The 27,626-nt window shown below is 33.6% G+C and overlaps 1 protein-coding gene across 21 annotated transcripts in view; it reads left to right on the top strand.

The window, feature by feature from the left end:
- The window catches only part of Tlk (Tousled-like kinase), a 475,437-nt gene that overhangs the window by 426,869 nt on the left and 20,942 nt on the right, over window positions 1-27,626 (top strand). For 19 of the 21 annotated variants that reach the window (XM_072536709.1, XM_072536711.1, XM_072536708.1 and 16 more), the window contains 3 exons: window positions 21,553-21,812; window positions 23,594-23,728; window positions 27,062-27,402. In XM_072536709.1, coding sequence (XP_072392810.1) covers window positions 21,553-21,812; window positions 23,594-23,728; window positions 27,062-27,402 — 736 coding nt within the window. The remainder of the gene's footprint in view (window positions 1-21,552; window positions 21,813-23,593; window positions 23,729-27,061; window positions 27,403-27,626) is intronic. The other 2 variants (XM_072536705.1, XM_072536713.1) reach the window with 1 other exon arrangement.

Here is a 27,626-nt window from a genome sequence, read left to right as displayed (position 1 = left end):
ACAACTTCTTGGCAAGACCAATATTATGCTAACAGTTATATTTAATCGCGTGTTTTATCATACAATATGGAAATTCGCTAAAATCATTATGATTCTCAAGCCAGGAAAAGAGCCCAATGAAATAACATCTTATCGACCCATCAGCCTACTCCCAACCGCAAGCAAAGTTTTTTAAAGATTGCTGCTACAAATATACGCATGAATTTCTAACATTACTACCAAAATATCAGTTTGGTTTTCGGGAAAATCATTCCACTACCCAACAAGTTCATCGAATGAACAATCAAATATCAAAAAGTCTTGGAGAAAAAGTCTGCACAGAGGTCTGCTTTACAAAGTAAAAATAGTACTATCCGGTAATTATTTCCTCCTACTCAAATCCATCATGTCAAATAGATATTTCTCTGTAAGATTCAATGATCAACAATCCAACGTCTATCATGTCAACTCCGAAGTCCAGCTGGGTTGTGTTCTAGTGCCGCTGTTTTTCTCACTCTATTTAGCCTATATACCACAAACTAATAATACTACAATCGCTTCCTTTGCTGACAGCGTAGCAATACTAACTGTAAATGAAGATTCCATACAAGCCTCACAAATTCTGCAACATCGTCTGAACATACTCAATGATTGGTACACAAAATGGATAACAAAAATAAAAAAAAAAACAAAATCAACGCAAACAAAATTTACCAACCGTCACAACACATGTCCACTTGCAAGGATAGAAAATGTAAGAATACCAACAGTAAAAGACGCTAGATACCTTGGCCAACGTCGCACTTGAAAGAAACATATTCACAGCAAAAGAAGACAGCTCGAATTAAAATTCGGGCAAATATATTGGCTCCTTGGACGTAAATCAAAACTTAACATCCAAAATCAAATTCTTCTATACAAAGCTATACTCAAACCTATCTGGTTCTATGGACTACATGGGGCTGTGCAATGCCAACGTCGCTGAATAACATCCAAAGATTCCAGCCTAAAGTGCTAAGATCGAAAGTGGATACACTATGGTACGTAAGTAATCAAACTACGACTTAAAGATTCCTTTCATCAGAGAAGAAATCCATACTAGCCAGGCTAGTAAGGGAATTATTCAACAATTGTCCAGCCACAAGAAGATTACATAGAATCTGGCCCCAAAGACCTACTTCAAAACTAAACCTAAATAGAATAAGGTGAGACATGGTTGGATGTCTCTCCTTCACGCCCAAACCAGTAACATTTACTTAATAAAAAATGTGTTAAAATCCGTTATAAAAGGTATGTAAATTAAAAAACTCAATTCTGGCTATGTCATGAAGACAAAACGTTTTCGGAATCCATATTCCATCATCAGTGTCTAGGTGTACATGTTTTGAGCCACTAAATATCTGGATAAAAACCCGTTAAAAGTTGTAGGCTCAAAACATGTACACCTAGACACTGATGATGGAACATGGTTTCCGAAAACGTTTTGTCTTCATGACATAGCCCGATTTGGGTTTTTTAATTTATATACCTTTTATAAAGGATTTTAACAAATTTTTTGTGATAAATGGTATACAGCCAGCTACAGGAACTTGGTTTCCTTGTGGATTTACTTAATACTCTGTAATGATTTAAATTGTAAATAAACATAATTATAATAAAAAAATCTACATTTTTATATGGGGGTAAGATCTCGTGAAGCTATTGGCCAAGAAAATGTTGAGTTTGAAAAAGTGATGACCTTGCATCCAAGTTTGATTATAAATAGATATAGAATATTGCATTATCCTGCTGAAAACGCTATCTGTCTGGACATAAGGCATGGGTCGTTTTAAGAAGTAAACCAGTTAAATACCTGGTACTATTACTGATGTCATCCCTTATACAGACAGGTGTAGCACTTCGCTGAGATATTAATTGCTGAAAGCATTATTTTACTGAAGAATTTGCTACTAAGTATGTAACCTAACTAAATATGAGCTTTGTTTAAAATCTTTGCGCGCATTTTTTCCTTCTTCCTCTAAAGCATTGAAACTATTTTCGCGAATCTCACGCAGTTTTTCAAGATTGGCCATTTTTTATCCTCTTATCTTTTCTCTACTGAGCAGGCTATTTTACAAATTTTAGATATGTTGACAATTTAAAAGTATTTGACAGATGGTGTCATACAATTTTGGCACCCACAAAACCTACTTCATTTCTTACTTTTGTATTAGAATATCATAACAAATAGTAATAATATAAAATTGCGGAAATTTTCTAGGTGAACCATAGATAAGAGCACTTTTATGAACATTTTTTTAATGCTTCTTATTGAGTAATATTACAATCCTGTCCACAATGAGTAATTTATTTCTAAATCAATTTACTTAATGAATCTTAAGCTAAAGTCTTTCTTAACTGTTTAGTTCTTAACAGGTTGCCGCCTTTTACACTACGAATGACGTGTACTTACACTACCGCACTATGCTCTGCTTTTTTTTCAATTAACTTCTTTCACTTTCAGTTTTACTTAACTATCACTTTACTGAACTAGCTCATAAGGTTTGGTCCTCTTGTAGCTTCTTCTTCGGGTACCATCTCCGCTACGGAGGTTGGCAATCATCATAGCTATTATTTTAATTTTTAAGGCAGTAGCTCTAAAAAGTTGTTTTGAGCTGCATCCAAACCATTCTCTCAGGTTCTTGAGCCATGAAATTCGTCTTCTTCCGATGCTTCTTCTGCCATCTATCTTTCCTTGCATTATGAGTCGCAGGATGCCATACTTCTCGCCCCGCATCACATGTCCGAGATACTGTAGCTTTCTTTCTTTAATTGTAAGTTCAACTTCCTTCTCTTTCCCTATTCTTCTCAGTACTTCATTATTCGTAACTCTATCTACCCAGGAAACCCTCATAATTCTTCTATAGGTCCACATTTCAAAGGCGTTAAGTCGTCTCATTGTGTTTAGATTTAACGTAAATGATTCCACTCCATAGTATAGTACACTGTATACGTAACATTTTGTTAGGCGTACTTTAAGAGCTAATGTTAAATCTTTGCCACATAGGACCTTTTTCATTTTCATAAAATTAGAACGTGCTTTTTCGATTCTGACTTTGATTTCTGCAGTGTAGTCATTATTTTCTGTTATAAGTGTTCCTAGGTAAGTGTACTTTTTTACTCTTTCGATCTGCTGGCCTTCTACTGTCAAGATTTCGTTAGTATTATGGTTGTTTTTACAAATTTTCATAAACTTCGTCTTTTTCTCTTGTAGCTGGAGTATCTCAAAATTCACTTGACGATGAAGCCTATTTTCATGGTCTTGGGCATATTTGGAGATGGTCTGTCGATCATATCAATCTCTAGATCTTTGTGAATGTTAGTGTTCCTAATTTACCGGGGAGCATCTACGATATTTCTCAGTATCTCATGATGTCAGTACCTCAGAATGCCATGACTCCAAACAAGCTTAAGATTCTGATTGTACAGGAGTAACTTGTTATATTGTGGATACTGGGAGTCACGTCTAAGCTACCATCGCATTTTTTTATATCTGATTTCAAGCTTTTGTCTTTCCTTTTTGACTTGTGCTTTCCATCGAAGCTTTGCGTCAAGAGTGATGTCCAGATATTGTCCAGTATTTTCGTACGGAACCTGAACACCCTTTATTCTGACTGGAATGTGCTGTCTCATTCTATTGGTGAAATCGACTTAAATTTATTTGGTTTACCACTTTAGTCCAATTGTTGATGTGATCTAAGGCATATTGCACTTCTTCCTCATGGTTATTTCCGACTTATATAATTGTAGTATCATCAGCGACTGTAGCAATAGTATCGTTATTTAGATCAGGGACGTCTTTGGTGTATAAAAGGTAGATAACTGGTTTAAGGACGCTTCCTTGTATGGTACCAACTCTTAGTTGTCTCAGATCATAATATTTTCCTCCTGCCTGGTTCTGAAGCATCTGTCTGCTTAGATTCTAGTAGAAATGACTAGTAAGGCTCTGTATGTGTTAATCCTATGTGCAACACTTTGTCAAAAGCTTGTGCAACATCCAGAGAAATGGCAAAGCAAATTTTTTTGTCTTCCAGTATCATTTCTACGTTCATAGTGATTCTGTGCACTTGATCGATAGTAGAATGGCTTTCTCTGGAATTAGATTTCTTTCTTCGATTATTGGTTTAACCCTTTGCAGCCTGAATTATGCTATTTGCATTAAAATGTATTTCTCAACAAAAATTGTGTTATTTATCGTAAAATTTAACACCAAAAATTGGAAATAATATTTTTTTATGACAACTTTTTGGAGTTTGGAGGTTCCATGGTGGAACCACAGGGAAATAAGTATGAATTAAAAAAAGTTATTTATTTCGCATGAAAACTACAAAAACAATTACAACCACAGGAAAATAAGTATGAATTCAAAAAAGTTATTTTTATTTTTTATGAAAACTTGAAAAGCAATTAGATTTATCCGTGAGACAAAGCCCAACTTTACATGAGGAACAGTGCCATCTAGTTCTATGAGGTTGGTTTCTAGTGCTACAGTGAGCACATCGAACTTTATTGCCATGAATGGGCATATGAGCAGCTTTGTCGGTGCGTATTTCAATGGGAACCTGAATTTTAAATTTATTCGGCACTTCTGCTTTTGAACTTGGTCTTCCTCTTTGGGGAGTGGAAGGATCAGCACCTATTAAACCTGCAGATACTGCTAAACGAAAAACTTTGAGAGTAACTGATGGTGTTTGAGATCTTTCTTTGAATATGATATATGCGTTTACAATTGTTAGATCAATAAAATGCCAGAAAATTCGATGCCACCATTTTTTAGATTTACGATATATTGCATAGCAAGTCTTGTACATATCTGATTTGTCTACGTAACCCATATGTTTATTATAATCTGTCACTACTGTAAGACCAGTGAAAGTTTTTTTGGAGCCATCTTTTTGCTTTCTTGAGATTTCCTGCATATCTTCAGGGTTATGAAAATTGCTCAAGAAATGAACAGATTTGTTATCCATCCATTTTGTTGCCAATATGCCCCCATTACTAATTTTCCAACATGTGTCACCACGTTTCATTGATTTATCGTTAGAGAAATCTTTGGGAAAAAATTTAGTATTCAGCTTTGCTGTTCCACAAGCATATATATATATATATATATATATATATATATATATATATATATATATATATATATATATATATATATATATATATATATATATATATATATTGGGCCCGTAGTTCTTCTAAGAGTAGATAAGAAGTAAAAAAATTGTCCATATACACTTCATGACACTTACCAGCAAGACTACTTGTTAAATCTTTGACCACTCTAGCCCCTAACCTTTTTTCTGCAAGATCACCTGTTTTACCTGTATAAATCTGGAATTGCGAAACAAAACCAGATTCATTTGCTCGCACCCATACTTTATAACCCCTTTTTGTCGGTTTTTTCGGCATGTATTGTCGTAGTGAGCTTCGCCCCTTGAACTTAATCATTCCTTCGTCAACTGACTGGCATTTACTGGGATTATAATACTTATCAAATGTTTCCGTCAATCTATCTATCATTGGTCTTATTTTATACAATTTGTCATAATCATTAGAACCTTTTTTAGGAGCAATAAAGTTGTCATTTAGGTGCATGTTACCCAAAAACCAATCAAACCGATTTCGAGACATAGCAGATGATATATAGGTGTCCCGTAAATCAGTTCTTGCAGACCAATAATCTCTGTAGCTTGGATCTTTTTTTATACCCATAAGAATATTGATTCCTAAGAAACATTTCATTTCTTCTTTTGTTGTTGGAATATATTGTTTATTTTTTTGGGTTGCATACAAGTTGGTCTGAAATACTAATGTATCCAAAAGCTCCTCTGAAAAAAGAAGCATAAATATATCCAGCGGTTCTTCTATCTCTTCGGGCACATTAGGACCTACATCACTTACAAAAACTGAAGGACTCTTACCAAATTTTTTTGAATCATCGGACCAAACAACTACCTTTTCTTCATTCTTAGGTTTCTTTTTACCTTTGTTTTGTGTATTTGTGTCTTGTATTTTTTTTGTTAGTTTTCTTTTCCTATTGACTCCAGTTTCGTCTTCACTTGATTCTTGATTACTTGATTCTATTTCAATGTCCGTACCAGTGTCTTCATTTTCCGCAGTATTTTGTATTTCTTGAAGATCATCTTCAATAACAAATGATTCATCATTGGTATCATCGGGAGGTTCATCCTCTCGTCCATCATCATCTGAATCTATTTCGGAAGCTTCTGATTCTTCTCCGGATGGTATCTCTTCAATAAGTTGAAATACCTCATCAGCTTCGAGAGCTTGAAGCTCTCTAAAGAAACGGTTTCCTGAAACAATAAAAACAAATATTTATATTATGCTAATAATAGGCTTTGTGGGTCCACATGGAACCACATATTTTGAAAGCAAAAACAACATATATATGAAAAAATATAAGAACTTTTTTGTAACAACTCTAAAATAACATCAATATGTATATATTTATGATCCACTTACCTGACATATCTTTTATTTGCGTAGTTGAAATAAAAAAATTCGTTATGCGTGACAAAAAGTAAAAAGGTAACATACATCTACCGCTCCTTGAAACAAACTGAAGCCACCGAGAAAGTCGCCGCATTAGCGATCTAAAACACAAAATGGTAGGGGACACCGGTCTGAACGTGGTTCCGGCAAGCGTTTACTGGGAAAGGTTTTAGAAATTTATGAATTTGTGGTTCCGCTGTGGAACCACTTGCCCGAAAAGGGTTAAACCTTTTCATAAAGTGATATATCTATATGACGTTACTTCGTGTGGTGGTTTGCCACGTTTGGCATGATCAGACTTTCCAGGTCTTTTAGTTCTTTAGGACTAACAGGGCTGTTAAAGTTCTCCTTTTTGTGACTGAAATATGTTTTCTGGATGATCTGCAAATCTTTCAGCTTTTAATTGTTCATTACTGCATGCCCAACTGCCTTCGCTGTTTCTAACGGGAGGTTTCTGCCTGCTCGATCCATGGTCTAGTTAGTTCACTGAGATAATCTCCAATGGAATCTTGTCGAATACGCCTGATTTCACATTTTAGTTGTTGGGTAACGTTGTTTAGTACAGTTTTATCTGCAGGGTTTCTGATTTGATGTCATTAGGCGGTTAACAGCACCAAAACAGTTACAATTCTCAGATTATTTGTATTTATAAACTCTAATCCCGCAAAAAAATATCTTGGCAATATTTATATCAAGGGAATGATACGATGTAAAGTAGCAAAGTAACTTAGATACCAAAATATCAGGTAGACACAGAATATTATGTGGATCGGTTGTTCGATATGGTCCTGAACTAGTCCTGATATGGTTCGACATGTTTCATACTGAATATTTAATAGTTTTTCTAACAAATAAACACAAAATATTCAGTGTGAAACATGCCTCAAAAAAATAGGCTCAGAACGTAATTGTTCTTATCTTTCTTCGTGCTCATTTTCCGGAATATGTCAAACTGAAGCTTTTAAAAAAATATATCTGAGATCCAGTAGTAGAAAGAGTCACATTGAAGAGAAATTTGATATACAGATCAAAGCCTAGACTTTAGACAATAGACCGAACAGATTAATATCAACAAATTTTATAGACGCTATTCGTTGGTAATATCGAAATTTGGTTAACTTATATATTTACCGTTTGACAAAATTTTACAATAGAACGAAAATCGAATATTTTGTTACAGAAATCTAACTTCCGAATAATATTATTTTAAAATTTTCGTATAGTCGTATATACACACCGTCGACATATTACGTTTCGCTGGACGTGTGTTAAAAATTAGTGATATCAAAATTCTCATGAAGGTAGACAGGCAGCTTTCGATCATTTCATACCTACCTTTATAAATAGAACTCAGTTCCCAGTATTCCGAGTCGGAATCTCCCCATCTCGTTCTCTCTTTAACTCGACGATCTCGCTTCTCTCTCGTTACCCTCTTCCATGAAAAATACATGAGTAAACAATTCAATAAGCAACAAAAGTCTTGTAGACCGACGTTTTCAGATTGGTTAGTACGTAGTATGCATATATTCACAAGTTACGAGATATTATAAACCTCCATTTTGAAACGATAATAATTAGGCGACGACTGTAAAATGAAACAACTTGGCATTTCATGAAATTGGTCGAGGCATGAATCCACGGAAATTTGTATACGGGGGTCGCAGTAAAAAGCGACAAAAAGCAGATATCGGGGTCAGACATTGCGGTGGAATTATCTTGATGCTCGATTGTAAAAAAATTGCTTTAGTTGAAATGTAAAATGTTTTTTTATTTTAAATAGTTTTAAGATTTTCAATTAATGTTGACTTACTAAATGTTGAAGTATTTGTATCATTCATAATAACGCATGTCCCTAAAGTTTTCGGAAAAAATAAATATGTATTTTCTAATTGTAAATTAAGTTTATTTTATTAACTAAATACAGGAAATTAAGTCTACATATTTAAGGTTTATAATGTATTGTTATAGAACAGAAAGACGTCTGTGATCTTCGATGGCACGTAAATTTGGCCCTGCATGTGTAATAAGCATTCTAAGTCGATCTAGCGAAATTTTTACAAAATTCTTAGCTGATCTTCATTTTGGGCTTGCCATTATTATACACCATTCGACTCAAAACAGCCCAAAATTCTTCTATAGGACTCGCCTGAGGCACATTTGGAGGGTTGTCGCGCTTGGGAACAAAATTTATATTTTGAGCAGTTAACCAATCTGTCGTTCTCCTGGCTAATGGCAAGACACTTGTCAACGTAATTATCAGTATTGAGAGCTTCACCGAGAACACGCCCAACAAACGGCTATGAAACACCAGCTTCTGAGATGGCACACCATACCAAAATTTTATCGGCAAATTTCACTTTTCCCTTAAACGCAACTTCGTCTTGTGCATCTTATACATTGCGTGTATAAAATCCGTCGTTGTCCTTCATTTTGGAAGGGCAACATAATGATCAATAATGAGAATTTACCAGGAAAATCAATACGTCTCAAAATGCACGGCAAAATCTAGGAATTTTTTCTTGCTGGGCTGGTGTGTACTGGGCTTTTTTTCTTTTATATTGTTTTAAATTATTTCTAGAAATTGTTATACTTCAGTCATTCGTGAAATATTATATCTTCAGCCAAAATTTCGCAGACTTTCTTAATTGGTTCTCCATACTCAGAAGTAATCTCTGTTCCCGAGCAGGTGTTAAAAATTTTGGTCTTCCACTATTGGGCCAATTACGGCATGGTATACCATTTTCGCTATGCTAGAAGCGAAAGAGAGATGATAGAAGCATTTAATGCGATAGAAAGAGCGGTACAAAACAGTGGCCTAAACATTAACGAAATAAAAACCAAATACATGAAGGCCAGCAAATCGACAGGCCAAAGAAACCTACAGAATCTGACAATAGGAGACTATAACATCGAGAGCTTGAAAATTTTTACATATTTAGGTTCACTAGTTACCGTAGAGAACAATTTCAGTGAAGAAGTTAAGAGAGGAATACATCCTAAGATCCAACATCAAAAGAAAAACCAAATGCCAAATATACAAGATCCTGATAAAACCGGTCCTTGTATATGGATCAGAGACATGGACACTATCGAAAAGCGATGAGAATCTATTAGGTACGTTTGAACGAAAAAAAAAATGGTTAGGACTTTTGTAGTAAGCTTAAGTGTCGTGTTCAGTAGATTTATACCTCTATATCTTCTTTACCTCCTTTCTTGAACATTGGTATCATTAGGCTGTTTCTCAATGCGTCTGGTATCTTGCAGTGCTGTATAAGTTTTATCATCTCTTGGGTTATACTTTCTCCTCCGTATTTATATATTCCGTGACGGACTAACCCTGTTGGTTATTCCGTCTGGTCCTGGTGACTTTCTATTTTTGAGTGAATTTATGGCTATCTCTACTTCCTGAAAACTGATGTCTATTTCGTGTCTTAATTCAGGTACGTTATTGTGTTGATTATTATTTTCCTTTCCTTTAAACAGTTCCGTCAGGTATCTTTCCCATTCGTTTGCTGGTATGTTATTATATTCCTTCAATTCTGCCATTTCTTTCCGTTGGTTTCTTATGAATCTCCATATTTGTTTTTGTGTACCGTAGAAGTCACCACCTCCACCAAATTGAACTCTCGGGGTAAAATAACATTGCTGGTTCACCAGCTCTTCTCCATATACTAGGCCGCCCATCTGATCAGTATTTGTTAAATCATTATTCATCCGTGAAAAGCACAGCACTCCAATCATCAACACCCCAATTAAGGTGTTCACGAGCGAAGTATAAACGTTGCCTCCGATGATCTGCTGTTAACAGAGGTCCCATGACAGGTATTCTGGACCTTAATCCAGATTTATTTAAGCATATTCGCACGGTATAAACGGAAACTGTGTTTCTATGTCTTCTTCTTCTTGATGTGCCTATCCGTTACGAATGTTGGCGATCATCATGGAAATCTTTATCTTATCTGCAAAAAGCTGTGGAAAAGCTGCACAGATGTTGTATTTAACCAGATTCTGATGTTCTTTAACCAAGATGTTCTTCTACTTCCTGGACCTCGTTTTCCAAATATTTTTCCTTGCAGGATGGCTTGAAGGAGAGCATATCTGGATTCATTTCGCATAATATGTCCGAAGAACTGTAACTTTCGAGATTTGATGGTGGTCAGTACCTCTCGGTTCTTATTCATTCTTTTGAGGACCTCCTCATTTGTGACTCTGTCAGTCCACGGGATCTTAAGGATTCTCCGATATAGCCACATCTCAAATGATTCCAGTGTTCTGCACATATCTTCGTTCAAGGTCCACGATTCAACACCATAAAAAAGGACAGAAAAGACGTAGCATCGCAGCGTTCTTACTTTTGTATCCCGATTGAAGGTGGATCTAGCTTTTCCGATGCGTGCTCTAATCTCCTGGTTGTTGGTCCATTCTTCATTTATTATGGTGCCGAGATAGTTGTAGTGCGTCACTCTTTCTACAGGGGATTGGTTGACGTAGAGTTGACCGTCTGTTATCCTTTTCTTGCTAATTATCATAAGCTTTGTCTTCTTAACGTTTATATTGAGTCCATATTGTTGACTGTAATACGTGATTTTGTTCATAAGAACTTGTAGGTTTTCTAAGTTGTCCGCAAATACTATGGTGTCATCTGCATATCTGATGTTGTTTAGCCTAACCATTTAGTAGAATACCTTTTTCAGTTTCGTGCCAAGCTTCGATAAATATTCTTTCAGAGTACAGATTGAAGATTAGAGGAGACAAAATACAGCCTTGCCACACTCCACGCATGTTTTTGACATAGTCAGTGTGTTCACCTTCAACTCTGAGATTTGCTGTCTGATTCCAATTAAAGATTTCTAATTATTTTCAGATCTTGGTTGTTAATTCCTGTTTCTTTTAGTATTTGCATCATCTTGGCGTGCTGTACTCGATCAAACGCTTTCTCGTATTCAACCAGACATGCGTATACGTCGCAGTTGGCGTCTCTGCATCTCTGGAATAAGACTTGTACTTGTACTTGCTGATAATGTACGATCGCGTAACGCTTGTAACCTAAGAAAGCGATCTTCAACTTGACTTGTGGTTCTTCGTCTACCTTGACCTGGCCTCCTGGTGTATTTCTCCTGTTTCCCGAAATCTTTGTATTGCATAAAACACTGTACTTCGAGAAATTCCTAAAGCATTTGAGATGTAACGAATGCCCCGCCTATCATCCTGTATAGCAACAGCTTGTGCTTCTTCTTCTGGTGTCATAATTTTTTTAATGCAAGTTTTAAACAGGAGACAATACAAAAACCTACAGCTGAACTTATAATCAGGTACAGCACCACAATAAACTTAAATTAATACTAAACCACTATTTCACATTAATAACAAAACGTATGTGTAAAAGTGTGGTTCGCACACAACAAGTAATCAGGTTCAAACAAGAAAAAACGTTATCGCTAATAAGGCATAAAATACAATTTAAAAAAATTAAACAAGTTTTGATCTAAACACCAACAAAAAACAAAAAAATCTGAGTGTCCGGTTAATTTTGCACCCCAATGTATTAACGGAAAACATCGTCAAATACCTAATATTGCAATGTCCCCAGAAAAACTGGACTTTCCTGGACTAGTATTACACTATGATGAGTTGATTTAAAATAAATGAAAAATTGAACATCTTTGAAACATTTTTAATATTTAAAAAGTGGTTCATACTTTTTTTTTTAAATTAACATAAAAAGACAAACACTAAAAAAACAATTACACAATATTTGAATATTCATATTTGAATAAGTAGCACAGTAGTCACAAAATACTCGTTATAACTAAATGAAATGACGTATTGTTCTACAAAGAGATTCAACTGTTTCTTAATTGATCCTTATTATTGTAACGTTATTCATAATTAAAAAACATTGGTCTCTTCAAGAAATTTGGAGTAACAGTAAAGTTTGCAGACAATCGTGTCTTCAGTAACATATCTTCCGTCTTACCTAACATATTTATTTTATTATAGTATAGTATATTGTTCTTCCATTATTGTTTGTAATATGCACATTACTATTTTCTTAGGCTTAACTTGTTTTGTTATTGTAATAGAGTTTTGACTACTCTTCCGACTCTCATATCCAAGACCATTCTTGTCTATGAATTAATCCATTTTTTCTTATAGTCTTATAGAGTTATAAACTGAATGTAGAGCCAATGCTATGTTAGTATTATTCTTAAATACATTCCGACAGTTACTCAACGCTATATTCTTATGAAATTGCATTTTGAATAGTAAGTTAATAATTATAAACAGCAAATTACTTTATTAGTCGCGGTGAAAGTCTCCGTATCAGCTTACGAATACAATTTGGATCATGTGCAAGTGTGTCAGATTTGTAAAAATCTTCAAAGAGGTCACTGTATGTATAATTTTATAACTATCGAGGTTTCTATAATTATATCTAACAATCAAACACTGATTCCGAACGGTTGCAAGAATCCGCGAACTTTACAAATATTCTGAAAAATTTTCTGCACAAAAATTTGTGTTCTCAACATTGTTGTATGGAATGGAAAGATGTACACTTAAACAAGAATATATGAACAAAATGATATTTAACCTCTGTTAGGGACTTGGAGAATAGATAGATTTACGTCTTCAGTTGCTGTTTCAAATAATTCAATATTGTAAATTTGTATTAATTACATTCTTGTACATTCACTGCTATTAAATCTTATCATTATCTTAATTTGTACAAATGTACCTATACCTACTTAAATAATTACTACAAATCAAAATACTGATTCAGACTTTTTCTCTTCCTTCAGTATTCCTTTAGGTGTTTAGTCCTATAATATGCTCTTTTTGTGCTGAGTGATTGTTGTTCTGAATGTGAACATGATTTAACCCTCAACTGGCGTTGTGGGGTCAGGCGGTCCCCCAGTACTTTTTAAATCAATGTAAAACTTGCAAATTTAGCATTTATGCCTTTAAGTTGGTGCACTCGTAAGCCACTCCGATACGCACGTCAACTGTGATTCAGTATTGCTCTGAATAGCCAGCGGTAAAGTTCATTTGGGGTCTGTAAGGTACCATGACTTTCTTCAGAGAGTGACCATAACTCTGATTCTGAGATGGAAGGTCAGGGGGACAATGCCGAAACACAAGAAAGTCAGGCTATAGGTGAAGAAGAAAAAACACAATCTAGTAAAAGTTCTTCCATGGTTGAAAGGACAAGGAAAATGTGGTGACGTCTCTGATCCCTTAAAAATATGGAGCCTTCTTTTCACAGAGAATATGAAAAACGTAATAATTCTACGGACAAATGAAAAAATATTGTTATTTCAAGATAAATTTACCAGGTCTGATAGAACAAAATTGAAAGAACTAACAAAGGAAGAATTTAGACCGTTTCTCGCTATTTTGGATTACGCTGCGGTTTTCGAGTCAAATGATGAAGACTTTCAAGAACTATTTGCAACAGATACATTATGTCTTTGAAAAGAGTATATGTGTTGCTCGCATGTCTACGGTTTGTTGATTGAATAGTTAGTGTAAATATCTTGTTTTTTTAGCTTTGATAATGTAGATGATCGAGAAGAACGTAAAACTAATGATCGAACTGCAGCAGTGTCTTGGTTATTTGAGCATTTTATAAAAAAATGCCAAGACCGTTCCTCATATACATACCTAATAAACCTCGGAATTACGGATTGAAAATTATGGCCCTAACAGACGCAAGTACCCACTATTTCTATAATGGATATATTTACTGTGGTAAGGATAGTGATGGTTTTTCTCTAACAAATAGGGAGATATGTTCCATGAGACCAACACAAGCGGTGTTCATACTGTGTCATCCAATTGCTAATTCACACCGAAATCTCACAGCAGACGATTGGTTCTCATTCATAGAAGTCATGGTTCACAGTTCAAAGTCACAGTTCCTTCCAAGTTGGAGCAGAGCTTAAGGATCTTCCATTTTACAAATGACTACACTATAATTTCCTTTGTTCAAAAAAAGGGAAGGCAGTTGTGTTAATATCATCAATGCACAATCATAATCAAACAAAAGGCGGTGTAGATGCACTAGATCAAAAATGTACCACATATTCTACTAACCGGCGAACTAGGCGATGGCCAATGACTATTTTTTTACAATATTAACAATATTGCAGATGTTATAAAAACAACAAAGCCATAGAGAAAAAAGCCTTTTAACAAAATTCTTGCAGACAACTTGCAGAACCGAATCTTAATATAAGACTGTACAATTTTCGATTACCTAGGGAGCTTCGAATTGGTATCAGTAGAAAATTAAAGGAAGGTTAACCTGAAGCAAAGAGGGGAGAATTAAATAATCAGAACCAGAAATGAAACAAATGTGGAATCTGTGATCAGAAGAATGACAAAAAAAAACAAAAATTTCGTGCAACAAATGTCCCCGACCCGTGTGCGGCGACTGCAAGGCATATGTTTGCAAGAATTGCATTTAGAAAAATGTTACTTGTAAATAGTTCGCAGTTTTGTTGATAAGAATATATTTTAATTAGAGAGTTTGTATATTTTAGTTCCTATTTCTTATTTTGAAACGAAATTTGATTTTTTTATATTTCTTTTGTAAGAAATTATGTTCTGCTGTCAAAAAACCTTGAAAAATAAGTTGTTACATTTTTTAGCATTTGACATTATTAATGAAAAATAAATAGAAAATGGGCTTACATGATTTTATTTAAGTTTAAATGATTACAAATTATATCGAAATAATGAATTATGTCTCTATTAATTTCACAATAAACTCAAAAAAAAATGTACCCCAGAAACGGACCCCAGAATGCAGTTAACGGTAGAATAAACCACGACGCCAGCTTTGATAGGGTAAATTATATTCAACGTTTACAAGACCACGCTGTATTTTATCGAGTAAATTCGAACAATTTTATTTTAAGATGAAAAGTGTAATTCTTCCATTTTGTGTAAATTAAATCAAATAAAAACCGTAGTATAAAAGAATATGTCTGCTTTTAGCTACCCTTCCATTTTTTATATCTACTCGAATTCTGCGAGTGCCTCGTTCTTAAAATGTAGTTCGGCCGGTGTATTAGCCGTTCTAAAAACATCGACACCGAGACAATCAACTGTAACAATTTTTTCACACTCCGGTGTTTAGAATGTACCACAGTTCACTGCCTCTAACAATTCTGAGACACTTTCTACGAATTTAGATCTCAACATATATCGCGAATAATTGAATCTTGAAACGGTATTGATCGGAATAGTTTTCTCTGCATCTCCCGGAAGTTTTAGAAACTGATCTGTATCTGTAAAATACATTAATCGAATCGCTTAAGCTTAAATAACTAAATCTATATATTGCTACAATAAGTTAAATCATCAATCGGCAATAAAATTATTTGACCAAAAATTACTCGAAAAATAAAATTTCTATTTACAATTATTTCAAATTTCGTTTACCGGGAGAAGAGTTTCTCTGATAGTTAGTGATATTGAAACAAGCCAATACGTAGTCATCATTAGACATATGGCATTCTTCTCTTTATTTCCGGCAAGTATATATCCTTATTAGTTATTGTGTTGAGAGGCACGATATATAGAAAGTCGGATAGATTGTTTTCAATTTTATAAAAATCATATGTAAGTAGCCTATAGCTAGAAAAATCATTCCTAAATGACATTGAAAAACTGAAAAAACTGTATTTCACGAATAGAAGAGAAATAGTACTTCTGTTTATTCTCAGATTATGAGTAATAGATGTGATATCGTCAAGCTATCCTAATTTTCGACATAATTTTTCCTCCTTCTAATGCTGTTTAAAATTGGGTTTTTTGACATAAATCCATCCATCCATCCAATGGCGCTACAGCCCAAGTCAGGCCTTGGCCTTCTCCAACAGGCTTCTCCAATCACATAAATGCTAATACCTATTATATGATATCGATACTGGTTTATCAACACTTTATCCCCTTTCTCCAAACGCCCAGTTTGATTGATCTCTAAACTATCCTTCCAATATATTGTAAATAAAGAGGTTGCCGACTTCGAACGGAAAGAAATTTTATGTTACTTTCTGATAAATTTTGCGCCTGCTGTCCAGGTTTTACCTCAACAGTACCAGTACCTCAACAGGTACTTTCTTTTTTGAAGCGAAGCTTCTCCACTGGCGTTGTATTTTAGTTTTTCCTCTGTAGTGAAATGCTGAGGCGAGCGTCACGGGACTAGCGCCACAAAATGCAGTCGTCACGAGTAGCGTTATGTAAACTCCATTCGCTTAGCTCGGGCATATTTTGACAGATTCATTGTCGGAAATCTACAACACAACAATTCCTACTTCTCAGTATTAATAGCTAAAGTATCCTACTATTGCATACTACTTTGTTTAAAAAAAGAAGAATTATTCTAAATAGTGGAAGTGTATACTAAACACATCAAAAAAATATATTTTAGTTGTTATAATTTAACATAAATATTTATTATATAGTGCAGATAAATAAATATTTATTGTCGGTAATTCGCAAAGTTCTATTTTATTTACTATTTAGTTAGTTTACTATTAATATTGGCTATGATTACGTGTGCTTGGTTGTATAGTAATTTCCAGCCACTTTTAGTCTGTCAAAAAGTAACTAACTTCGCAAAAAAAAATTACTAAATTCACTAGACAGTTCGGACTGTGAATAGCGAACCGAGTATAATAGCGGGTCTTCACGTCAATTCACTACTCTTCGTTTGGAATCATTATATATTTACTCTTAGCAGGTTTAAGTTAAAAACTACATGAAAAATTACTAACAAACATACAGACATTAAATGAAAAATAAAATATCGTAAAACAAACAGAAAAATAAAAGATCGATGCTAAAATTCGATTTTTAATGATTCTTCAACGTCAAAACTCATCATAAATGTCAAAAGTCATAGATGTCATCCCATCCAATTAATAACAATATAAAATCGTCTCTTTAATAACGCCCGATATCATAATCAATTTAAACGTGAACATTAAATAAATTTAAAGTTCACTTTAAGTGTAAATTTCAGTTTTCTTCAAGTTCGAATTAGTCCAAAAATTTATTTTTATATAAGTACGCCACTCAGTACAGAGAAAGAATGAATTTTTTAGAATAATGTAATGAATTGCATTTGTTTAAAAGGTTTTCTTTGACAAAAGATAGAGTTGTGTCTTTATTTGAACAGATCGAACTTTTAATAGTACTTCATAACAAAGAGGTAAAGTAATATCATTAAGATATAATAAAATTTGTCATTACATTAACATTGGTGGATAAAAAATCATAAAAAAGTCAAACCAACCAACATTAATATTCTAATGTATATAGAGAAAATACTGTAATCGGCAGCAAAAAATTCAGCAGATAATGGTAGAAAATTTGCACAAACTAAAACTCCCTTTTCTCGTTTCAGGTGCATTCAGTGCAATAAATTCTATTGTATCACGTGCTTTTGCGAGTTTCATTCATGTAATCTATAGACATTTGTATATACACAGGTATTATATTTTTTCATTTATTTCTTAACTAGAAACGTGTATTGCTGATTTTAAAGGACATTTACTGATCTTTTGCAGTAAAAAACAGTTGTTTACATTATATATATAATGCTATGGATCAGTTTATCGATCAGAAATAGAATAAAGAGTTTTTTTTATTATTTTAATATACCGCGGGCATATAAGTTAAAATACAACCCTGTACTTATTTGTAATAGTTAGAATAAGAGAAAACATTGTTCGAATAAGAGTTTTTCCGTGAAAGACTGAGTGAATAGTGAAAGGACAATGGAACCCGTATAATTATAGATTTAGGAATAAACTTGTAATGGTATTTTGCGGTGGGCATTTTTCGAAAGTAAATAAGAATTAGATTTAGATATGAGATAACAAGAATTTGGAAACTTATTTCTGTTGAAAAAGGCAAAATTGTTAATGGTTTCTGAAAAGTAATTTGAGTGAAAGTAGTTTATTTGTTTTAAATATCATGTTGGAAATTTTCTAAATCGAAAATAAGTGGGAAAGATGAATGCTTATGATTGGTTAAAAAGGAATGGTGGGAATGAGAGAGTTGAGAAGGTTGTCTGGGAGAGATTGAAAGAATTATTATGTTACCGGCAGACCAGAAGAGAAGACGTGTTTTCGTGTAGTCAATCTGAGTACCAGTGTTTTCGTTTGTTAGTGAAAAAGGTGGAAGCTGAGAGCAGATCAAAATCGAGAAGATTAATACCTCTTTTGAGTCTGCATAGTCCACGAGATATAATTGAAAAAGAAAGGAGAATTTGTGAATAAAGAGTACCGGTCAAAAGAGGCTTGGGCTTGTGTTTTCGGAGGAGTAGTTTGCTGGTATGCGGTTTGGATCGATGCTGAGAACGGGAAAGATTTGATGGTAGCCGGACATAATCAATCAAGGAAGGAACTGTGGTTTGATCGAGAGGAGACATCATTGGTGTAAAAAAATAAAGGTCAGTCAAATAATGTGAATGAAAGAAAATTTTAAGATATTCTAAAGATAAAATCAAATATAAGCATACGAACTAAGATTCCAAGTTTCAAAGAGTTATTTTTTTTGTGAATAAATTATATTTTTATATGGTCATTTTTTTTTAGTAGATATTATTATAAAACAGATCAATAGATAGTTTGTAATTAAAATTAAATTTAGAGTATAGGAGTTTGTTGGGAAAGATAATTGCCCACAATAGTTATTTATTAATATTCATCGTATTGCTTATTGAAAATAAATAATAATTTGTGTGCATATTTATGTTGTTTTAATGTTAGTTCCGTTTCCTGTTCTATCCCGATTATGAGCAACTAGAAGATACTGAACCCACTAGAAGAGATATATAAAGTAAACTGATTAAAGTAAAATTAAAAAGGCACCCCGAGAATTTTTAATAGTAATTGATTTGTATGACTCTGCATAAATTAGTGAATTAATTAATTAAATAATTGGATTAATTAAATTAGTGTTAATTAATAATAAAAAATCATAAAGCAGATCACAACAATAAATAAAACTTAGTTTCAAGCTACATAATAACATATTGTTTTATTACTAGACACTAGTATGCTAAAAATGCAGGCTAAATATATGAAAGAGTTCATCAGGCTAATGAGAAACTATTACAAATAGATGAATGGATATTGTGAAGCACGATTGTATCACGCAGCCTGAAATACACTAAGGGTATGAGATGCAAAGGTGCTTCTCGTGGCGTTTAACGTGTTAAGTATGTTTCAATTATATTCTGTATTTTTCAGAACTGTACTTTGCGCTGCTTATTTTGTAATATTGGTGTCAGGTAACCAGGAGGGCATTGTTTGGGAGAACTGTCTCAATGTGAATTGGAATAACATTGACGTTGTCAAACTGAGATTGCAAAGTGTTCTATCGTAACCAATTCGCGATTGAAAACAAAGTATCTGACCTCTGGCGGAATAAATTTAAACTACTAAAAGTGGTATAAACAAACCAGACAGCAATTGATTTGAATAGAAATATTAAATTTTTTTAGTAAATTTCAGCATTATGACTACGTTAAAGTATTTTAAATCAAATCGATATTGTTCTGTTCCTCCCCTATTGCGAAATAGGGAAAGATATGTCCCTATTTCTCTTTCCTAAACTTTTATTTATTTATTAACGGGTATACCATTTACATTGAAACAAAATATATATAAAAATTTTCAAAGTAAGCATAACATTGGAAAATAATTAGTAAAGTTTAACAAAAAACTAATAATTAACTTGAATACAAACTAATATCACACAAATAGCAGAAACTGGAAAACTTGAGAAAATCAATAAAAAGAAAATACCGCTATCATTTAGTCAATAACATATTGAGAATACATAATTTATTTTCTTAAATAACAGAAATACAAATACTTACCATGTTGGGATAGTATCATGAGGATTTTTCCTCATGATTTATTATGGAATCTTTTAAAGACAAATCATGTGCTATGATCTTTTCTGACAGGTGATCTCAAGTTAAGGTTGATTTCGTGTAATCAAATGCACTATCTTACAATAAAGTCAATAAATAAATAAAGTTATAAATAACTAAATATACAATACAATAAAGTCCTTACATATGTCAAAAAATAGTATAAAATAAAAATTAACATAAAAAACATTAGGCATAATTTTATATAATAATGCATATATTAATAAGACAAACATTACACAGAACATTATACTATGGGTTCCCAGGTATACACAAAATATTTATACAAAAAATATACAAATTCACCAATACACAAGCGAGTTCCAACCATTAAAGCTAAAATTTAAAAATTCATCACTTGAAAACTGCTTCCCCTTCAACCAATGGTCTCTTTGCTTCACCACAATACTCAACGATATCATTAGGCTAATTTCCATTTTTAAATAATAAATATAACTCGTCTTAAACCAAACTAAGCATCCAAAAGCAATGGTAAACATTAGACTGTTATGTTTGTTTATACCATTTATATCGGCCATGACACTGCAATCGAGCTGCCCTCTACATTCAGTTTCAATCGCGAATTCATATTCGAGAATGGAAATTCGAATTGCGGAGTATGTCTGTTCTGTAAATTTTTCGCAAATTGCAATATGTGCTTGTATATTATTCTATGACTCAAGATATCGGCAATGTTTGAGGCATGGAGAACTTCCTTCATGTGATGCGATAAACCTGTTAATCAAGTCATAAGATCTAAGGACATCAATACATAGTGATGGCATTCGTCACTATAGTACAATGTGTAGATTAACTCCGTAAAATTTATGTTAATAAAATTATTAAATTTCAGTTAATATGAAACTTTTATGAAATAGTTCTTCTGTCAACTAGAAATACTCTCGAAATATTTACAGCTATATTAGATAGTGAGAAATATATTATATACAATAATTAAAAGAGCATAACTAAGCAAAGAGATCGTTTAATAATAAGACGATTTTCTGTTCTTTTTCAGTATTATTGCATTGCTAATCTGAGCTTTGTTTGTGAAGGTTCCTCTCATAGTGACAAAGAGGTGGATCCGAATACTCCCGAAAAACTACCTAGGACGCCGAGCGAAAGGAAGCGGAAACGGAAAGCGGAAGACAGCGGCGGAGGAGTGGTAGGGCCGCCGGTAGCGAAAGGAGCCATTCGAATTCAACAGGCGGACAAGAAGATCAACGAATATTTCAATAAACATTCGGGTAACAGTCACAGCCCCATCAGGCACGGCGGAGCGAAGAGTCCGTCACTTCAACAACCCTATGCAATGGTAAGATTATTGGTTTACGTTACTTAACCGCCTTTTTACACTATTGTGATTTTTGTTTTGTATAAACATTCCACACACGTTTCACAAAAAATCGTCCATGATCCGTGCTTTTTCTACAAACGATTGGATCTCTACAAATTTCAATAGATCAATATGAATTTAGATCAGATCCATGTGGTATCCAATTACAATGAAACCTGTGTAAATGGAATGGTACTGTCGTGAACGGTATACAGTTTATATAGTACAAAGTATTGTAAAATCTCGATCATTCACAGGGTTAGACATGTACCGGGTTACTCAGCTTTCATTGTATTATCTCCAAAGTATTACCTATAGTGTTATCTTCCTTTTCGGGATTACTATTCGATTCTGGATCATGGCAATTTGTTTACAGGGCCAGAAAAAGGCCTGCGGTCATCATATGGAACCAAGTTCTTAGGTTATAGAGCTAGGAAATACGTTGTCTTCCCGGATCTCACTTATTAAACACGTTCCCAACAATAACCAACTTCTAATCCGAATTGGAATAATTTAACTTTTCGAATTCACCCGATCAATCCGTATTCTATAGCGTCGTATTTCAAAACCCTTTAGCTTCTTCATATAATATGTTGTTATTCGTTAGTCCCGACTAAAATTGAGTTTATCTTAATGCATGCTGTTCTTGCTGTTCCTATTTTATTTCTACAGAATAGTACCATTCTCTATTTACATTGCTGCCCAGATATGTATTCTCTTGACTTTCTCAATTGATATGTTAAGGAAAATATATTCAATGTTTTATTACAAATATTTTCCAATATTACAGTTTTATATATGTTGTTATTAAAATTTTGTCCGGTTTCTTACCGTTAGCTTTATCATAACCCGGCACATATTATTTTTTTCTATTGTGGCAAAACTGTACATTAAAAAATTTTCAAAAAATCCTTCGGAATTTTTTAGAATTATATCTTTATGCTGTAAGAAAATTAACAAAATCGTATGTTTGGTTTTCCCGCTTTTTACTTGGAAAAAAGGAGTTTTTCGAAAACGAAAACATGAATTTTGCTTAAAATTTGTCAAAATACTTCTAGTCCTCACATATACCTTCTCAATTTTTTTCAAATTTTTTGAATGTGTAGTTTGGTTTTTGTTAGGTGCAGATCAAATTTAAGTCTTTATATTTGACTTGCTTCTGTTATGCGAGTCATTAATTTTTGTAGCTATAGTGTATTATATATATATATATATATATATATATATATATATATATATATATATATATATATATATATATATATATATATATAAACAATCACCAACAAATCCGTTTCCTCAATTTTTTTCTAATGGATTCTGTCACCAATATCTCTTTTTTTACTGACTTAGGCGTCTGTTTTGATTTAATGTAATATATTGTCTCTCCAATTATATCGTGTATAAATGATCAATTTTTGGAAACCTTGATCACCCAAAAATTTCATCACTTATTTCAAATATGATCAAGAAAGCTTGGACATTATTTACAAAGGTGGGTGCCAATTGAACAATTTTCACACATCCATTCCGGAAAACATTTTAATTTCTTGTACAATCGTCAATTGAAAAATTCTCATACAACCATTCCGGAAAGCCTTTTAATTTCTTGTACAAAAGCAATGCAATTGAACAATTGTTACACAACCGTACAGGAAAACCTTTTAACATTATTATTTTTATGTATATTCTTTTTATATATCCTCATATTCATATTATTTCTTGCAGGTAAATTGATAAGTTTTGTAATTGATCCAAAGCTTTCTTTTCAGTTACCTCCTTCACCGCAACAGGTGGGGATGCCGTCCCCACAAGTCGGCTACAATACGGCTTTTGAATTTTATAAGCCACCACTGGGGGTGCCACCTCAAACTATGGTTCACAAATTAATACAGGTTAGTACATTAATTTTATTTTTAATTCAACTCATGTACCGTTGCTTCGACAACCCTGAACATTAGCAAGAGAATGAAGAAAATGAAAAATGAGAAGAAATTTGTATGGAGTTAAGTCATCCTTGGCCGTTTTTACCTCCAGAGTTAGCAGCAATTACCGAGCATAAAGCGCTACATACACCACTAACCACTACAAGTGCCCTCGGATGGGAGCCATTAGTTATAATTAAAACGAAAAAACAATCGCAATTAATAGGTTGCCTATAAGATCATGGCAGTTGAAAATGTACCTAATGAGCCTCGTTTTGATAATGCATACATTTAGCAGTTTTTTTATCATATATATTATCTCAGTAACAATCATTTTATTTAAATATGTTAATAATTTGTGTAAATGATTGTGATCTGTGACTTAATACATTGTAGGATTTTTCCTACAATACTAAAGTGATTATTAAATATTAGATAATGATAATCCAACAAACAATGCAAGAATGATACAGCAATCAGACATTCCTTGCCTTTTTACACAATAATTATATATATATATATATATATATATATATATATATATATATATATATATATATATATATATATATATATATATATATATATATATATATATATATATATATATATATATTATAGTAAAGCTTTCGATTTGGTCAACTGGAGTAAAATATGGCAGGTTTTGTCTGAAATGGGAGTCCCCAATCATCTGATACTGCTAATGAAAAGCATGTACAATAACAATTATGCCAGAGTTAGAATAAATGGGGAACTAACCGATAGTTTCAGGGTCACAAAGGGCGTGAGACAAGGCTGCATACTAAGCCCAATTCTATTTAACATCTATGGTGAATGGATAATGCGGAAAGCTACTGAGGACTGGAACGGTGGCATCACCATTGGCGGGAAGAAGATTTGCAACTTGAGATATGCAGATGATACTACTATCCTCGCTAGTTCTGAAGCTGAATTGATTCACCTGCTACAACGGATAGAAGACGTAACCTTAACGATGGGCCTTAAAATAAACAGAGATAAAACGAGAATCATGATAATTGACAGAGCTAATAACAATCAAAATCATCTGGTCATGATAAACAATATGGCTGTTGTAGATAAATTTGTGTATCTGGGCTCATTAATAACCAACAAAGGAGGCTGTACTGAAGAAATAAAGCGGAGGTCTGCAATCGCAAAAAGCGCTATGGCAAAATTAACAAAAATTTGGAAAAGCCATGAAAAAATTATCGATACAAAAATGAGACTAGTAAGAAGTCTAGTTTTTCCAGTTTTTACTTATGCATCGGAATGCTGGACCCTTACTGAGAAAGACAAAAAGAACATAGATGTATTTGAGATGTACTGCTGGAGACGAATGCTGAGAATACCATGGGTGGCCCGAAGAACAAATGAATCCATACTAGACCAGCTAAACATAAAGAAAAGACTAAGAACACAAATATCAGAACAAATAATAAGCTATTTTAGACATGTGCTTCGAAGAAATGTTCTTGAAAAACATACCATCCAGGGAAAAGTAGAAGGCAAAACAAATAGAGGTAGATCTCCCACACGATACACGGACCATATTGTTGCTACCATTGGCGCTCCATTGTCAGAATGTGCTAGAATGGCAGAAGATAGAAAAACGTGGAGGAACATTGGGAAATTTAGCTAATAGCTTCATGATATCACGATACCTGCATCAGGTCTTCTAAGAAGAAGAAGAAGATATATATATATATATATATATATATATATATATATAATGGAATGAAATAAAATTTTATTTCAAGTATAGATAACAGAATTATGATGGGATTTTACCAGGATAATCCTTTAATTCTTATGCATTGATCCAATATTTTGTAACATATTTCTGTTAATAATTGTTACTGTAAATAATAAATAATGTAATAATTGTTATAAAAATTGGATGTTAAAATGAACACCACGTATGGTATAATGAGTCGGAAGAGTACTACTGAGATGGTTGAACGATTTTCGAAAACAAAGCTGGGAATTGCAGCACTGGATTTTCTCTCCTAGAGAGTAAAGAGAACAGCTTTAGCTTATATGCCAAAGTTTGCGATGAAGTTTGTATAAACATAGGAATAGAGACAGACAGGTCAAAGAAAGGTGCTGTTTTGTTTTCATTTCTGTCCACGATTGTCTAATATTCGCCTTTCTGTACCATTTTGTACCGGCTTGTTTCCTTATGTCATAGTCCCATTTTTCGCTAAATTTTCCGCCCACTGCCATTTTAAAGATTTAATTCTATCCACTAGCTCGTACATAGTTTTTGTTTTTGTCAATTTTTAGGCCAACTTCCTTGCTAGCTGCATTTAGGTCGCTTTATAAGTTCTTGTACTTCTGCAGAATTATTAGCTATCAGAACGATGTCGTCTGTAAATCTTAAATTATCCATCCAGAGTTATTATCCATCAATAGATTCTGCCTTTGTTCTGCCAGGTCATTTTGCTGAATATATTTTATAGAGTTGCAGTGAAGAGTTTTGGAGATATTGCGTCTCCTTGTCGGACGCCTCTGGTAGTGGAAAATTCTGGATTGTTTTCATAATTTTTTACCTTAGTAGCTTTTGCTTGTATGTATGTATTTGCTAAAGTCTCTATCACGGTTTGTCAGTGCCTTGGTTGGTCAAAGCTTCTATTACTGCCTTGGGATATATAGAATCGAAAGCCTTCTCGAAATCTATGAAGCTTAATGCAAGCGGTATTTCATATTCTTTAGCTTGACTCAGTAGTTCTTGAACCGTATGGATATGATCCATGGTACTGAATCCACTTCTGAAGCCAGCTTGTTCTATCGGCTGTGCAGCATCTAATTCGTTTGTTAATCTGTTGTTGATGATCTTTGTGAATATCTTGAATATGATTGGTAGTAGACGTATAGGTCTATAGTTTTTGATATCCTCGTTGCTGCCTTTCTTAGAAATGAGAATTATTTATTCCAGTGGTCTGGTATGCATCTTGATCTTAAACAGTTCGTAAATATTCCTGTTAAGATTTTCCAGGTTTTTTGCCAGCGTGTTTAAGCAATTCCACTGTTATGCCATACTCCAGCTGCTTTACCGCTTTTCATTTTTGTAATTGTCGATTCTACTTCTTCTGGAAGGACTTTTCTATATATACAAATTGTATAAATTGATGATATTCACTGACTGCCCGGTGAACTAAACACTGCTTATGTTCCATTAATAAGGTCTTGTGGTCATTTCATAGTTTAATAAAATTACCAATCGATTGTAAGTATACTCTAGGTTATAATATTTTTACTAATTACTATTTTTGTATGTTCCAGACTGAATTAACATGTCATAGGATACAAGAGTTCGAAACTCAAGCGTCCTCGGACTTAGAAATGGCTAATACTAAAATAGAAGAATTAAAACGGGATACCGAAGAACTGAGGCATCAAATTTCGACGCAGCAAAAATCGATAGACCAACATAAACAACAAGTGAATAAGTGTATAGAGGTTGTCAAAAAACTGCTCAAAGAAAAAAGTTCGATAGAGAAAAAGGAAGCTAGGCAGAAGTGTATGCAAAATAGGTTAAGGTTAGGACAGTTTGTGACGCAAAGGGTGGGGGCAACGTTCCAGGAAAATTGGACGGACGGTCACGCATTCCAGGAACTAGCGAGGTGAGTTTTCATAATTAATGTAAGAAAGTTCGTTAGTTTTGTATTTCAACTACTTTAACAAAAGCTTTTTTAAAAGAATATCCTTTTAGACCAGGGCGGATCTGTTTTGAAGTGGATGTGAGAGGTGGCATTTTAAAATGCCACCCCTTACAACCAAATGTAGTCGTGTTTTTCACAGATTCGTCCAGCCGTGTATTAAAAAATCTAATATAACTGATACAGTT

This window comes from Diabrotica undecimpunctata, chromosome 7 (assembly GCF_040954645.1).
Source record: "Diabrotica undecimpunctata isolate CICGRU chromosome 7, icDiaUnde3, whole genome shotgun sequence".
NCBI classification, from domain to species: Eukaryota; Metazoa; Arthropoda; class Insecta; order Coleoptera; family Chrysomelidae; genus Diabrotica; species Diabrotica undecimpunctata.
Note: the sequence above shows the minus strand (reverse complement) of the source record. Positions and strands in the feature narration are given on the sequence as shown.